Raw genomic sequence first — 17433 nt, 5'->3', positions numbered from 1 at the left:
GCAATATGTGCAGCAGGACAGAACAATTTCTCGAATTTGGGCACCTCCTCCCCATGAATATAATGTTTTACTCAGAGCTCTCCAAGGTGGGATGTGGCAAAACATTAAGGCGGCACATGCTGGTTCTTAAGCAATATGCTAACTATCTGCATTCATAAATCGTACTGCCTGCTGCCTAAGTCAGGCAGCTGATTGACTTGCTTTGTTTGCAACGTATACTACCAACCGGTCACCGAAAGTTTAGTAAATGTCGCAGACTTGAAAGCAGAATGGTAATGGAATGGCTGAAGTGAAAGCAAACTGAGAAGGAGCCATGCAAAAGAACATGCAATTTTTTTTTAATGAAAAATTGTGAGTCAGTAATAATGCAAGAAAAAACTAAGCCCCTTGTGCGTGTGCACTTTTCCAACAGCTAGCAGAATGTGTTCAAAATAACTTGAACTTGAATCAGTGATACCACTAGAATCTGCAACGCTTGTGGTAGGCATGGTAAAGTTCTACAACGCTCCCTTTTCTGTGGCTGTTTGAATATGCTTGTCTGATTGAGTCATTTATTTCATTGGACAAATTTGTTTGAAAATAGATGTTGGTGGCCTATTGAAAACTACAAACTGTTGAAATATACATCAGCACCGTGCTAATTTGTACAAGTTGGATGAATAAATGGCATGCTTAAGCAGGACAAACAGGCTACAACAGCACTTGCCTAGCTGTGTTGTCTGTTGCATCTATGTACTATCCAATAGCTCTGTTCCTTTATTAATCCAACCAGTTGAATTATCGGATCACATTAGGTGATGTGAACAGACTAATGAACATCCCTGAAGTATTACATGTGGCTTCCAGCACCTGTTGAGGTTCATGTAACTTAATAGGTGTCCCTCTATTAACTTGTTTGAGAGAAAAAAAGAAACAACGTAACAAACTGAAATCATAACTATATATGTGTGATGAGCCGACACCGTTTCTTCAAGATCACCCTCCGTGAAGAGCTCTGATCATATCACTCACTTTTATCCACACAACTTTCTTTCCCTTTCCTTGCATTGTGACTTGGTGTGTATACTATTTATGGTGTCTACTTCCATATGTTTACTTAGACACGCAAAAGCGTACATGCTTTTTGGTGAATGCTAAATCTGTCGAGTGATGTCATGGGTGCCTTTGAAGAGAGAGAATGTATCGAGTGATAACAAATAAAATATCAACACAAGAATCCATGAAGCGCAGCTGATATGCGATTGGACTGCAAATGAAATCAATGTGTGAATAAAGCATTGGTTTTGCTCTCTGGTCTGAAACAGTGTTGCTCTTTTTTTTCCACTGTGCTTAATGGTTCCCTGAAAGGAGCGTGGCTATATCCTGTGTAACATAGTCTTGCTATCCAGATAGCCACACCTTGTGATTGCATTTAGGGCTAGCTAAAATTGTAACAAATAGATTTATATCTAGAAGCAAGAACCCTTTCACTTTTAACTACATTTTGATTTCAAGTGGCACAAACATATATACGAAACCCTATATACGAAAACCCTACAAGATGCTCCTGGTTTGTTTTTCAATTTACATTGGCTAAACTTCCACACACCTCGAGTATTTATTATTATTATTATTTTGCTAACTTTCGCTGGTCCATTGAACACTTGGATTTGCAAAGTACATCCCGTTTGCTGCAATTTTAAACCCTTTCAGGTTATTGCACCGTATATTAGATGCTATCCTGCAAGATTACTTTATGAACACATATATGCATCAACCAATGTGGTTTTTGCAATGGACACCTTGCAAAGCATAGTAGTCGGCCAATGGCATTTTCATTTCCCTTCACATTAAGATGGACGACATTTTCCTTAGCAATGCAAAGCTCTTCCTTATGCTACCATTTACAGTCGAACCAGGATATACAGAATCTGAAGGGGGTCACAAAAAAGGTACGCATATAGGTAATTCAACATATAAAATAAAAATATTATACCAGAATTTTCAAGGGGATCTTGCAGCTACTCATTCTACACAATAATTCATTATATGGGGGTTTGATATATCCAGCTTCGACTATTAAATATCCTGCAAGATTACTTTATGAACACATATGCATCAACTAATGTGGTTATTGCAACCGATACCATGCAAAGCATAGTAGTCTGCCAGTGGCATTTTCATTCCCGTTCATATTAAGATTGATGACATTTTCCTTATCAATGCAAAGCTCTTTCTTTTGCTACCACATATTAAATGCTATACTATACACAAAAACTAGTGTTGTTATTGCACCCGACGTCTTGCAAAGCGTAGTGGTCTGCCAGCGACATCTCTAATTTTCTTCCCATTGTTTGATAACATTTTTGTTGGCAGTGCAATGTTCCTATACTACCGTACATTAAATTCTATTTTCCAAGGTTTCTTGAACGCACCAACTAATGTTATTGCGAATGATGCATCGCAAAGCAACGAACTGTACCAGTGGCCCATGTCCCTATTATCTCAACAGTTTTCTTTTTCTATTTGCTATCAGACTTCGTGCCCATCTTAGTTGCAGAGTCTTTGGCAACAGTTCTATACCTCAACAGATTAAAATTTACCAGCAGATTCTGTATTGGTCATGACTCGTCGTGCCTTTGTGTGTCTTCCCGACTGCTTCCAGCGGCTTGCAGACTTTGTGAGTGTTCCAAATATTAGTGTATGCCCACACAACTGATTGATGTGGGTCCCTGGGTACAGGCTAACTATTTTTAATGAAATGAGAATAATTTGTGAAGGCTTCCAATTATTACATTAGACCGATTTCAGCACATTCAGAGTGCTTGCATAGCAGCACTGCTGGCACCACAGTGGCAGTAGCCCTCGCCATTTTTCTCCTGCACTTAGGTTCAAGGAAACATTGAGGGTAACGATGGGGATAGTATCATTGTGGATATTTTTTGTGAATTTCAGAGGCAAGTAGGAGGCGCATCTCCTCAACCCGATGCCTATCGTAGTATCTTTCTATTATTGTCTTCCGGCCTTTTCGGGGCTGAGTATGTTTGTCATCGTACAACACTACATGCTTATCATAGTTACCCTTCAGCCTGCTAAAGACTAGTACTACCGGCATCCTTTAAAGCAGTGGTGGGGTAACTCCTTGTGAAATTGATTTATCTTCTCTTCATTAGCTTTTATCACAGTGGCTGGATTTCAGAGGCAAATTATGATAAACTGCCAGTCACATCAGAGGCTACCATAATTAATCCTTCAAGTGCCGAGCCCGAATATATTCGTCTGGCTGCTGATGCATGGCGTTGCTACAGGGAATTTGTGAACATAGAACGTAGACGTAGACTCAAGGCCTTTACTCGGAATCTGTTTTAAAGTACATTTTTATGGTAGGTACTGCTTTATATGACAGATTAGGCAACAACGCTTATTGACTGTTGGTGTCGCTCACATCTCTCATTTTCCAACATGACAAACCAGCACGAAAAGCTTGAGCATTTTTTTAATGATGCAGAAATTCAAGAATTTCTCATGAGCTCCGATTCAGAGGACTTCGATGTTGATTAAATGGTGCTTTCAAGGTACAATAAGACATCGAAAGGGCCATGTTGCCTGATAAACTTTATAATTATCCTAAATAAAATCATTAATTAGCACATTAGATTAAAAAAGTATAATTTTCAACAAGCATATTCCCAATAAATAGCATTTCGTTTTAGGGTCTGCTTACATAATACTTCAATAGAAATTGGATTTGTTGCACTTCGGAAAGACATCCGGCACACCAAAGGGTTAAAATTAAATTCTAAGGTTTTACATGCCATAACTGCGACCCAACTATGAGGCACGCCATAAGGATTAAATTGGACCACTGTGGTTCTTTTAATTTGCACTATAAGCACCTTTCTTGGTTATTTCCTGCCCACAACACTGCACTACAAGGTATTTTAATTCATTAGAATGTACAAAATTTAGCTAGAAGTTCACATTTACATTAAGGTCTGTCGTAACATATTCCTATGTATATACTTCTGTCATGTGTAAACAAGCCAAAAAGTAATTAGAATACGAACCACTTAACAAATGTAAATGAAAGTTACAAAACTAATTATGTTACAGTAACTTGAGCATCTAAGCCACATACACGCCTGATCGAAAGCACAAGTGCGTTTTATCTCTGCAGTGCGTGCACCAATGCGATGTTGCACGACATGTACTTTCTGGAAGCCACGCGGGCACCAGTGATTGCACTGGAAGCTTCGACGAGTCACGTATAAAAGCCGATATGCTTTCCCCATAGATCAGATTTTGGACAGTGTAGACTCTACCACATCTATCAAATTCTTTGTCTCAATATATTGTGAAATGATAACAAGCATTGGGCTGCAGTCAAATTTCGCATTAGGGAGTATCGTAATTGTCAGAGAATTTTCCCCCCTTGTGATACTGCATAGTATTAGCACAAAACAATTTCTGGAAAAATCACTATTTTGCCACATCACATCTTCCATTCATTCATTCGTGCACCAGCACTTAGCCATTTCACTTGTCCCCAATACTGTTTCGATCCAATCAATTATTAGACTTCTCAAGGAAAAGAAATGAGTGATTTTACTCACATACGGTGCAGAAACTTGGAGGCTTACGAAAAGGGCTCTACTTAAATTAAGGACGACGCAACGAGCTACGGAAAGAATGATGGGTGTAACGTTAAGGGATAAGAAAAGAGCAGATTGGGTGAGGGAACAAACGCGAGTTAATGACATCTTAGTTGAAATCAAGAAAAAGAAATGGGCATGGGCAGGAGATGTAATGAGGAGGTAAGATAACCGATGGTCATTAAGGGTTACGGACTGGATTCCTAGGGAAGGGAAGCGTAGCAGGGGGCGGCAGAAAGTTAGGTGGGCGGATGAGATTAAGAAGTTTGCAGGGACAACATGGCCACAATTAGTACATGCCTGGGGTAGTTGGAGAAGTATGGGAGAGGCCTTTGCCCTGCAGTGGTGATAACCAGGCTGATGATGCATGGCAAACTGAAACAATATCTCGCAGGACATGTTCATCACACCAATGCAACGTTTTTGTCTTCCCTCTAAGGGTGCCATTCTCTTCGCTTTCTCATTTTTAATATCTGCTAATCTTTGCCGAACAATCGAGTTTATGGTGTACATCAGCGGTCTCAACAAGCAGCTCAAGGGCCGGGTGGCCCCACTGAATATTGCACCCCCTCACTTTCCACTCTGACTGTGCCGCAGCCCATACCCCCAACTCGCTCAACTTCACAAGAACTTCTGTGTAATAATAGGCAAGCACTGCAAACGGAGAGGAGTGGGGCATAAAAGGGCACTGCACGCCTATAAGTGTGGCCCCTGAAGAGCTATATAGATTGGACGCAGTCGTGTCAGATGAGTTTGAAACCACTGGTGTATACAGTTGGACCTGGCTCACAAACATAGGGCCCCTAGGTCCGATTCTAGCTTCATTTCTGTGTCTCGCAAGATTTCTGGAGCCATGCACATGTTACAACAGTACATTGTTGCTGGCGGTCTACTTAACTGAGGAGGAGGAGGAAAAACTTTATTTGCTCTAATGGTGTAGAAATTAGCGGTGGCAGATGTGGTCGGCCATCTTCACGGTCTTCTTCCCCATCTGCGCAGGGTCGACGCCCCTATTCCAGGGCACCACTGAGAGTGGCTACTCGGCGAGCGTGCCTTACTAGTCCATGCTGGACTTTCGGGTCGCTGCTGGAGAGCACCCTCTCCCACTGCTCCGCACTCGGGTCTTTTATTTGAAGGAATTGCTGATTCTGAACGCATTCCCATGTAACGTGATATAAGGTGGGCTTGGCGCCGCACCTTCATTTCGTTCGAAACAAATTCAAGTCAATGCATACGAATTGCCCTATACTGACGCTAGAAGTGTCCAGGTCAGTTGCCACGATGAGATTTGCGAACCAAGGCACCCAATGCCACCTGTAGAATCTCCAGTTGCCTGGATGAAGCACTATCAAAGTTACAGAAGCGGACCAATAGCTGAGAGTGCCGATACTATAACCTTTGTGTATGCATGAAGTAGGTTCTATCCACTAAAACAGAAGTCTTTCAAACTAAGAATAGCCAATTTCAGCAGATTACAAGCAATTTAGGCTATATACTAGGCCAGAGGAATAGCTTGGGTCTGATGAATAGATGCAGTCTGAGCATCTTCTGGGGTAAAAAAAAGGCACATTTTTTGAAGTAGAGTTGCAAGCCAGTTCCTAGTGCTCTCGCACCATGCAAGTCTTTGCCCATTTCAGCACTACACATAGCTTCCAACCATGTGTTTTCCAGGCAGAGCATTCATGTGCGTATACCTTAAACAATGTGTAGATCAACTTACCAGACTGCAAGCTTCAACTTAAGACTCAACAGCACAGACTGTATCCTCGATTACGCTATTATAAGCCTACATATGGGCCATCAGAGCAAGCACCGATGGATGTCGGCAATCTATAAATGTGTTGGAGTATATATAACATTTTTCATGGTGCCTGGTTGCACATTGTATGAAGAACTAGGTTTGAATCACACTGCCACCAGGAACAAGCGTTTTCCAGTGGCCAGAGGTGAAAATTTTGAGAACAGAAAAAAAAAGTTATCAAAGGATACCGCTTGGGCTCACTGTATTTGAAAGTTAGAACCTCAAAGCAAACTTATGAAGGCAGGTGCTCCAGCTCACCCAATTACACGCATAGCCCACAAAGCACTTTAGTGGTTTCCTTGCCAGATCTGTGCTATGCTACAAGTTGGCTTTGCCAGGCGTCAGCAACTTGGAACTGCCTTAATTACCAAAAGCAATAGAGTAGTGCAGCAGCACAAAAATGACAGAGGAAACGTGCACCCAACAGCGCCTTTCATTGCTGCGCTGCAGTCTTAAAGCTTGTTAAAACTGTACTCTTTCACCCGAGCAGAGCAATTCTGGCCACATCTATGAAACTGCACAGCAGCGAGTCTTCATGCACGAGAGACTGCAGTCTTAGTCAACAAGGTACAACATAGGTGAGAACATGTTATACTGCCCTCATCTGCAGATGTTGAAATGGGCGTTTCAGTAATGTTTGAATGACGAGATCCAACATCCCAAAGCAACATATGGGCTATGAGAGACTCCGTACTAGCAGGCAGCTCTGTATTCATTTCAATCACTTGGGATTACCGTGCTCCCAAAGCACAATCACAAGTGTTTCTGCATCCCCATCGAATTGCAGCTGGCCCAGCTCAGAGTTTAGCTTGGCAGCAGAACACCAGATGAGGCATACTCATGTTTTCACCCGAAACATCAGTGCTGATTGCACCCCTAGTGGGCAGACCTGAACATAAAGGGTTGCATTCTATTCCACTAGAGTGACTGCGTGCCTGTTTATATCTGAGTGCGTACTTCTTATGGTTGTGTTTCCACAATGGCAAGCATAGCCTCATGATCCCGCAAGCCTAGTAAAATGTGGTCTTTTCGAAGCACTGTACTTGTGAGAGTGTGTATTGGCGGCAATGGAAAGGGCAATTATCATGGGTACTTTCTGCTATCTGTATTTGCAGTAAGAGAGTTTGTGGGGCAACTGCGTATTGCAAGAATGACAGCAGTAGTAGTATACACAAATGCGCACTGCTTCTCATTAGGGAGAGCCTCCAATGAGCCAGGGAGACCTTGTTTGAGTGGCACTGATGGCATTGCTTCAATGTGGCAATATTGTTTACTTCGTAAACAAGATATGAACTAAAATAGATGCTGTGATCATAGGTTAAAAATGTTAGTTCGATTGTTCAATGATCATTCATGTACTGTGAAAGAAGCTTTGGCATTACATTTTACAACCATTTAAATATCACTCAGCCACGGGCAGAACCAAGGGGACGATACATCAACATGCCAAGCACTTGGGTGTGCGAACAGCCCCCTTGCAGAAGCTGTTGCAACCATGAAAGTGACAGCATGGCTTCAGAGATCAGAAAATGTGCAACACAGAATCTTGCATGCATTGGGGACACAGCCAACAGGCTTGGCAATTGTGGTGCACCAGCTTTAATGCTCTGCTGTTAACTGTGCCAACATAAGACGTTACGGGAGAGTAAAATGCAGTGTTTAGAGCTGTCAAAATCCGAATGCAAACTAATTTTACTTGTATTTTGAATTTTCTGACGAATAACTTGGGTTTGTGCAGGTCAATTTTCATAATTTCTTTCGGTCTGCATTCTAGAACATGTCGAGAATAGAACGAGCAAATATGGTGACCCAAACCAAGCACTGCAGGGACCCTTTATGTACTTACTTTGGTATGTTGTCATATGCCTTTGCAATTTCCCAGCACTGATAGCAAGTGAACATTGCCGTAACAAAGACTATCATTCTGTTAAATATGCTGTTCCTTTACTAAGTGATGCTAAGTGCTTTTGACCTATGCAACAAATGCAATTCAAGAGTAAGTGCTTTTTTTAACAAGCACACACAAAGATGTTAAAACCACAAAACAAATTCTTATGATGCAGTTAACTTGCTCAAGTGCTTGGATGCCGCGAGACGTGCACTTAGTGGGCAAAAAAAACTTTGAAATAGGTTGTACAGGACAGTGTCCACATTTCCGAGTGAGAACAACACACACACCCACACACACGAATGTGATAGTTTGAATATACATGCAAACACTAGCTCTCTGGCAATCTCTCTACAAAATAAAGGAACAGCACTTGACACATCAGGAATGTTATTAATGTGCCTCGCATCAGAATGAAATAAACAGTACTTATACGTTTCACAGATCTTTAAGCACAGTGGCACCCATTACATTGCACTACCGCTTCCCAAGAAGTCCAGGAAATGCCGTCCAATATACAGCGGCCTGAGCACGAGAGAGCACGCAGCCGCAACATAAACTGCCGAGAGCACAGTTGCAGCCGCCGAGCCAAGTTTTTGTAACAAAGGGGCTTTTAGTAAGGCTCCCCCAGGTGTCATCTTGCTGAAGTCGAGTCCATACCTTCACAAGTAACTTGCATCACTGCCAAATGTACGAAATGTATGCAGGCAATACTAATGTGCAGTATAATATGGTTGCAAGCATAACTGTCCCATCCTTGGCGGGATTAGAGTGCTTTATTTTCGCTTGGTACATGAGCCATTCCAGCGATACGCAACTTGCTCAGCCTTTTCTGAGTGCATGTTGTATAAGCCGAACTGTGGCTTCTAATGCCGGCGCAAAAGCCACCCTAACCGCAATTACGCATGAACACAGCAGCGCCTACAGCCCAGACTGCCTGCTTGGATCTGAATTTGTGCTTGGTACTGTCTTTCTGCCCCGACAGCAAGAAATACATGGTAAAATCAGTAATTGCTTAATGTAGTTGCATGCTCAGGGCAAAGCATCAGGCATGTTTTGCCATTATTAGAGATCACATTTTAGTTTTGATGCTGCTAGAGCTGTATGTATAAAGCTTGCGCTAAGCCGTGAAAGTACCAAATAGCTGCTGAGTATACGACGCGGCACGAGTGAACATCTATAAGGGTGTTCCCCATTACTACAGACTAAGGAGGCTGCAAGGAACCAACAAGAAAGTGTATAAATGAAGCAGGGCCCTGCTGTTGCATTCTACAGTCGAGTACAAATTTAGAAGGAGAGGCCCCACCCAGATGACCGAAGCGCGACAGCCGATTGCCTCTGCGACTAAAATAGCCCTACTCGAATGACCGTGCTTCTAAAACGCATAATTCTGGGTATGAATCAATCCTTTTGTATTCTGATTACTGGTTTGGTAGAGCTCTCATGATTGGAATTCTACAGCACATGCCGGATCGCGAGAGAAATAATCCAAGGCCTTCTACAACGCTGCGCGTCGTCTGCCTTTTAGCTTCATTGCGAGGGACAAAAGTAGAAAGAGCAGCTCTGCATGACTTTGGGCTGGTTTACATGCACATGGCACATTTACTACTCGTTTTCCGAGCTTAAAATGAATCGGTAGCTATTTAACAAGTTCTTAAAAAACAAAAAAATGCATTTATTGAAACCATTACAAACCTGGGGCGAGAAAACTATCGAGGCAGGAAAGATACAAACATGCTTCATAAATACTCTTGGTTTTAAATAGCATAAAATATGTATGTTTTGGTTTTGTGTTTTCACAAACTTAATTTTAGAATGTGATAGGGTTTTTTTTTTGTACAGTGACACAGCACACGAGCACATCCGCCACTAACATTGGGCACCAGACATTGGGAATTTTCCTCGTCGTAACTTTGGGGAGTGAAAAAAAAAAAAAAAAAAAACCTCCATGGAACAAACAGGATGTTTATAGCGGTGTGTCGCCATGGGAGCTTATTTTCAGACGAAGCGTGGCGCAGTGTCGGCGATGCTTGCCGCAATCTTTCGTCGCCGGAACAGAGCTCTAAACACATGCGCACAAATGCTGCATTGTGGACTCGCAATAACATTACGGGTATGGTAGATTACCACAAACAGTTTGGGAATTCACTCTGAAAGGGGTAGACGCACACGACTGAATGTGACTTGGCCCAGTTCGAAGCGCAGGTGGCTGTCCTCCATTGGCGGGGTCACCAGCCGTCCAGCTCATGTCAGTCTAGAGTGTGCACCCATTGGTGGAGGCTCGTGTGCATCTGTCTTGGAGGAGTAAACACCCCTTTTTTTTTCTAAAGTTGTACCCGACCATAGTAAATGCAGCTTATGGATACATCAAAACGCTTGTTGCGTCAATCCACCAACCATGACAGAAGAGATGAGACGCGGTATGGACTAACACATTTTGAGATGGCCTTCCCATAGGCTAAAATGTCCTGTAGCTTCTACAATGCTGCACGGAACTACTGAGATAGAGCACAGAGACATTGTGGCCAATACAGCGGCCGAGCCAGTGCAGAATTTTTGGAATACTTCATACATTGAAAATACCCCATGTAAAATAAGCAGCCTTTGGTCCGTGCTTTTCTATTAACAGTTTTAATTAATTTCACTGCTCGGTAGGCATGCTCCTGATGATGTCGGAATCCCCTGTAATAGAGAAAAGAAACAAAGACAGCAGCATATTAACTCCATGAAATTTTTGCCAAAAATATCAGCTCCAGATCCGTGCACCTTCTGCATGCGACAACGTGGTTCCGATACAAAGCAGGATAAAACACAGGTGCAAATGCAACTCCAAAAGACACTCTTAAGATTCTAAAATCGGGCAGAGTGACAATTCCTACAAAAGGCAGCCTAGAATAACATTGCAAGAAAAATTTTACCTTTTAAATTGCTAGACCGTGGAGCACTTGTTTTATTGAATAAAAATTTCACAGTGGTTAATTGTTGCGCGCAAACTTTGACAGCACATAGATGCTGGCTGTTCTGCGTCGTACAATATAAGCCCACAACTTTCTGACCAACTACAAGCTTCGTCCATTCTCTATACAGCGTAAACCACTTAAGGGGACAGGGTAGGTCCTATTCTAGCCATGCATTTTAGGCTATGTTTGTGACCCTTTTTCTCATGATCTGCTAGGGTTAGAACAATAATCTTGGTGGCATTGTAATCAGCAATGTTAGGTAGTTTTACTGAACCAGGATTATTTGTTTTTAGAGATTAGATTTTTTGTTTTCATTTTTTTACTGGACCCACCAAATTTTAGAGCCAAAATCTGCAGTAAATAGCCTGTAAACAAAAATCCCCTACAAGAATATTTAAAATCCTGGTTCAGTAGACTTTCTGTAATGTTTGCTGAATATCGGAAAATTTTGTCGCCCTAGCGCTTGTAGCTTCTGAAAAAAAGGGTCAAATGCAGCAAAATTTGGTGTTTTGAGATAATTGGCTTTGAAGTGGAAGAAAGAGCTTTATTGCAATATAGGACTATAGAAACAAATTCTGGCGCATTTTTTCAATAGCCACCAGCCTGGTAGTCCCCTCCATCATCAACACTTCTTTTCTGAGCTAGCTGCCTAGTTTTCCCGGCCTGCTTAGTTACCAGTCGTGCAGACCTCTCTGCAAAGTACACTCGCCGCCGGTCAACTTCGCGCAACGACTGGACTGTGAACCGTCCTGGAGAAACTCCAAATGACCTCAAAATGTCGGCTCGAGCATTGCTGCGGTCATTAAAAGTTAGCACAGCATCCATTGTCACTATTTTCAGCGCCTTGAGGCCAAGAAAGACATTGTTCGGAGCGCGCTCCCATACAACCTTGTTGAACGCCTCATTCGCGTTCTGAGTTTTTCCATGGAAACATTTCTGGAGAAGCTCAGGCTTTGAGAGCTGCTGAACACCGGCGTTCCGTTTCCAGCGTTCCGCCGAGCGCGAAAGCTTCGATGCAGACGCGCACGTGGTGGCCGTGGTGCCCAATCCTGGATTGTGTTGCAGACAATTGGGGTCATTGGAGATCGACTTATGCCGGTTTCCGTGGAAGAGACGTTTTTTAAAGCACTTCTGTGGCTTCGTCATTGCATTACCGCTAAATAACCAGCAACAAAGTATAAATAAATTCGATTGTCCGCGAAAACACGCCAAAGCACGCGCAAAACGCCCCGCGTTGCGAGTAATCCAGCTGCGTCTTAGGATTCGTTTGACTAAGCGAAATATGCTAGCTATGTTTTCACTGTTGCCAAATGAGTGACAGCCATTCCGCTAAACGTGAAAAAAAAAATAGGCGGTGAAAAAAATTTTTTATCAGTTTAGGAGAGGCAAAGTTCCCGAGCATGTGGGAAAGGGGGCGTGGCTGGATGCTGCCTAGGTTTCGAAAAATGTTGATTTTGAGGTAAATATTTCGCGTAGGCGCAAATGAAACACTGGGCCATGTTAAGGAAAGAATAGAGATTTTAAATTACACAAAAACAAAAAGTCGATTTTTTTCGGAAAATTTGCCTACCCTGTTCCCTTAAAGTGTAAGTTGACAGCATCACGAATACCTACACTTTATAACCAAAACCATTTTTAAGGCCTGTACACATGCCAAACATGTTGATCAAGCAGTCAAGGAGATCTGATAATTGAATGCAACTAGGATGCTTGCATCCTTTCAAATGTGCTGACATTGACAAGTTTAATGATGGAGGTCCAGACGTTACAGACAGCCTCTTACAGATGGCAGCCGCATTTCGACCCCATCGAAATGCGGCTGCTGTGGCCATAGTCGCTATCCACGATTGTATCAATGGCAGCCGCGGTTTCGTCAGCAGCTGCTGTAGCAAACAGTTTCTTTTTGACTTGCTACGTGCATAAGCTGCGTGCCTTCATCACTGTGCTGTGGCAATCCATGATCGAGTCTATAGTGACCGCGGTTTCGTTCACAGCTGCAGCAAATGGTAGTTTCGTTTCAACTCAGTGCCCGCATCAGCCGCACGCCTTCAGAACTACAAGGTCGCAATTCACGATAGCGTCAACTGCGGCTGCGGTTTTCTTTGTAACGGTTGCAGAAAACAGTAGTTTTGTTTTTACTCAGAGCAAAACTGTCGAGGATGAAGAGCACAGTTTACATCGCGATGGGCGGCGACCTGTCGAAAAAATAATTGGCACGTGCGCACGGTAAAGAAAAACGTGTCTCAGATGAAGGCGCACGCCGCAGCTGCACTGTGAAGGAAGTCGCGAGGCCTTCGCGGCTGCGAGCGCTGCTTTTGTGCAAAATAGAAACAGGATTTGCCTATTCGTTCAGTAAGTAAAAAGCATGTTGACATGGTAAGCATTTTATGTTATCTTGATATCCTCTATAATTCGACATTCTGTTAATTCGGACATTTCTTTTTTTGATCCTGTGAAATCCAAATTAATGAGGTTTTACTGTATAATAATTATGGGTGGACGAATATTCGAATATGAATTGAATACCATGCAATAACTATTTGTATTTGAAAAAGACTTATTAAAATTGATATTTTTCAATATTGAAAGTAACTAAACATATTGCGACAACTGAATGTTAAGGTCCGGTTATTGTTCTCTCTGCCAAACAATGAATCACATTTTATCAAAAGTGAAACGACAAAAGTTGTAATGCAACCTTTGTTTTCCGTTTCGCGACAGAAGATTAGACGACAACCTGTGATTTTTGCTTGCAGGCTGTGTTTCTTGCAGTCTAGTCATACGCTAAAACCAGTGAAGCTTTCCTACAACAGGCATTTTTAAGCTACCAGGAAACTTATGCATGAAAGCTGACACGAACAGAATGCAAGTAAATTGTTGAGCATGTTGTGCAACGTTGAAACTTCGGGTACAATCCTGCCATGCCATCTGCCCTTGATACAGCATTTGACTGAAGTTGCAATTCTCTAAACTGCTCTGCACACACAATTTAATCACAATGTATACAACCATCAAAAAAAAAAAGTGCTATAACTGCAGTGTTTTTGCATCACGAGTAGCATGTACGCAACAAATAGAAAAATTGCAATTACACCCAAAGGCCATTTCATCTCTTGGGGGACACTTTGGCAACTCGCAGTGTGCATAGATAACTTCAAAGGCACATACTATCACCATCTATCAGCACACTAAGCCAATGTACAAACACTTCGTTTGCAGTGCATTGTATCAACAAACACCACTATTGTCACCAAAGCAAAGCACAAAATAGCTCTCAGTGCAATTTTACAGACCTCTTCCCGCCCTGTTTTTTCGGTGTCGCCATCTGAAAATCGCACTGTCACTGCGATGTGCAGTCAACTTGTTGGTTGCAGGCTGCGAGCACGATTTCCATTGCATGCAATCTAAATATAGCATTATCTGAGCTTTAAGTTGGGCTACACTTGAAGCCAGTGGACTGGGGACTTAGAATGTATAGTACCATATTCCAAGGATGATCAAAATGCATATTCAGCGACTTTTTGTTACTCCATGTTTTAATAGCTTCGATCGGGGATAACTGAAGAAGACAAAAAAAGAGCCTCACCTGGATCAGTGATGCTGAGACAGCAGACGCGGTAGTACTTTCCGCACGCTGTGCCCAGCTCAATGTTGTTTCCTGTGTAGTGGTGGACACCAGTCTTGGCCAGCATGGCGTAGTACTCAATCTCACTTTTCCTGCGGAGAAAATTCAAACATGGAACCTGTCATGGGATGCGCAGCAGTTGTGCTTGGAGGTAAAAGTCAGATGTAAATGTCGTCCAAGCTTAAAAGGCAAGCAACAGCTGACATATACACTTTGAACAAATCACACAGGTATTCTTACGATCCTGTCTATGAAATAAATTATGTTTAGCATGCAGAAGAGGGTAGGAAGAATGTGCTCGCAGAAAAGTACAACAGAAAGCTCTAAAAACAAATCAGCCACAGAAACTTTACCCATTAGGTACACTATGACAAGACACTTTGCAAGGTAATGAAATTATAGGTCCTTTGTGAAGAGTTAGATGAACGTGGTATGGTGCCTCAGCCAGCCAGTCATTAGACATCTAGGAACAGGCTCTGTGTAAGCGGTATGCAAAACAATCACGATAATCATAAATTGGGCAAGTTCATATTTGTTCATTATTTATACACCGCAAAATTGATGCTCTCCAGCATGTGGTCCTATTGATTGCCTCATCTAGTCTTCGGCAATCCCTTAAGCCATGAACTCATTTACTGTGACAGCAACAATCTTGCAGCAGAAGCCATCACTTTCTCAAGAAAACTTAGTTCAGATGCACACTTCTCACCTGCTACAGTAGTGCCTGCTGCGGCCTCTGAAATATGCGCGCTGATGCCACTACTCTCACAGTCTGCGCAGTGCACACAATACCCCAAACTGGTAATTGCCAAAGCTTTCAGACAATGCTGTGGTTTGCACACCTAGCCCCCAATTACACATTCCCATGGGGAAACCACTGTGCTGTCACCACCGAAGCCATAGCTTATACAAGGCAAGGCAGCGGCTTTGACAACGGACTTTTGCCACTTGCATGAGTCTAGTGGGCGGAATTTATGAGGACGTTAGTGAGGCCTTTTAGTAGCAAATGAATGGTTCGTGCAATGTAACAGCCATCGTTCTAGCGGACAAACTAGTGTGGCAAAAGACCACCAGACTTCGGCAATTTCTCCAGCTCCGGGCTAATTTACAAGCCCTCGTTAGGCAACAGCATGGTAAGTTTGGCAGGTTCATAGGCGTTCACAGCGACAAACATCACAGTGAAACACAGGGGATGCAGGGATACGCCGTATTTATTTTTTTCCTCAATACGTGTGCATCTGAGCGTTTTTGTCATGCATGCAGGAGGTCGAAAGTAAGAATGGACTTGACCATTACTGTAAAAAACATATTACATTGACCAGCACCCTCGTTTCTGTCCGCTTATGTGTGGGTGTCCCGGTATGCACAGTAAAAGAACATAGAAGCGATGACACCCAAACGAATGAACCGTCGAACACGTTACTATGTGCTAGAACAAAGTGGCTGCCTGGCCTCACCTGAGAGGAGGGGTGTTGTTGGCGATGATGATCAGCTTTGCCTTGCCTTGCCGCAACGTCTTGATGGTCTGCTTGTGGCCCAAGACGTACTTGCCAGACTTCATCACAAGGGCTAGCCTGGAGTTGATGCTCTCCAGAGCCTTTTTCTGCAGTGGCGAAGAGACGGGCGACGGTCAGGTAAGCTTTCTGGGAAGCTACGAGATCAAGTCTCTCTGCTCATACGTTTTGAAGCTTTTTCGGTCCAGACGTTAGTAGCTAAATACGTGTCTAAACATGTCTAAAATATGTGAAACAATATTTAGGAGCTTTTGCTCGCAAAAACGCATAGCTACAGCGATACACGCGGATGAGATAGCTTATAAGCTGATTAACCTATCGAGTCAACGCATTCTGCCAGGCTCGCCGATTCACAGCAAAAAAAAAAAAAAAATTACACAGACTGCCCCGTCATTATCGAGCCAGTGGCGTCTCATTAAACATGTCGCAAATTTGTAACAATAAGTAATGATTGGCAGCCACCAAAACAGCTCCCCTCAAAAACGGGCAAGTCCAAGCACCGACGTTCAGCAGTGCGTCTGTATGGCACGCCGGCTGAGATCGATGGCAAGGGAGCTGGAGTGGCGGGCTTGCGCCGAAAACATGAAGTAATATCCTTACGGTACTACGTTTAAACCGTCACAAGCAAACTGACACCTTTCGCTGACTATATTAACCACAACACACATAGTACAAGCGTCAAAAGCGCGGCGATGTCAAGGCAAACAGCATGGAGTTAGGTTTAACCTCACCTGTTTCTTTTGAGCGACCATCGTGAAGACGCGCGTGGGTGCGCTAATCTGCAACAAAAATACCGTCGATAAGATGCTAATTAGACGTTTAATGGAGCGTTATGTGCTCCGCAACTAGAAAATAACAGCGAAACAGCGACACAAATGGGAGAGACAACTTGCCGACACTCACACCACGTTGCTGAAGCAGGCCGAAAAGACCCGGATAAGAACTCTCGAACCCAAAAATATAATTTTAGAATTGAAAACAACCAATTTTCTAAAATATTTGCAAACAATTTGA

The 17433-nt window shown here is 42.9% G+C and overlaps 1 protein-coding gene across 1 annotated transcript; it reads right to left on the bottom strand.

Annotated features, from left to right (window-relative positions):
* Window positions 1-10935: 10935 nt before the first annotated feature.
* On the bottom strand, window positions 10936-17430 carry RpL30 (ribosomal protein L30). The gene is made up of 5 exons (XM_065440237.1): window positions 17323-17430; window positions 17151-17198; window positions 16363-16508; window positions 14867-14997; window positions 10936-11002 (listed from the first exon to the last, which is right to left on the bottom strand). The coding sequence occupies exons 2-5, from the start codon at window positions 17169-17171 to the stop codon at window positions 10962-10964; spliced, it is 339 nt and encodes a 112-aa protein (XP_065296309.1). The 5' UTR covers window positions 17172-17198; window positions 17323-17430; the 3' UTR covers window positions 10936-10961.
* Window positions 17431-17433: the final 3 nt, after the last annotated feature.

This window comes from Dermacentor albipictus, chromosome 3 (genome assembly GCF_038994185.2).
Source record: "Dermacentor albipictus isolate Rhodes 1998 colony chromosome 3, USDA_Dalb.pri_finalv2, whole genome shotgun sequence".
NCBI classification, from domain to species: Eukaryota; Metazoa; Arthropoda; class Arachnida; order Ixodida; family Ixodidae; genus Dermacentor; species Dermacentor albipictus.
This window is presented reverse-complemented; position numbering and strand designations above follow the sequence as displayed.

Excerpts from the sequence above, each read along its gene's own strand:
- RpL30 (XM_065440237.1), bottom strand. The coding sequence starts at position 17,171 with ATGGTCGCTCAAAAGAAACAG. Across the intron at positions 14,998-16,362 it reads AACAACACCCCTCCTCTCAG|GAAAAGTGAGATTGAGTACT; the intron begins GTGAGGCCAGGC and ends TTTTCTCCGCAG. Across the intron at positions 11,003-14,866 it reads TCTCAGCATCACTGATCCAG|GGGATTCCGACATCATCAGG; the intron begins GTGAGGCTCTTT and ends TCTCTATTACAG.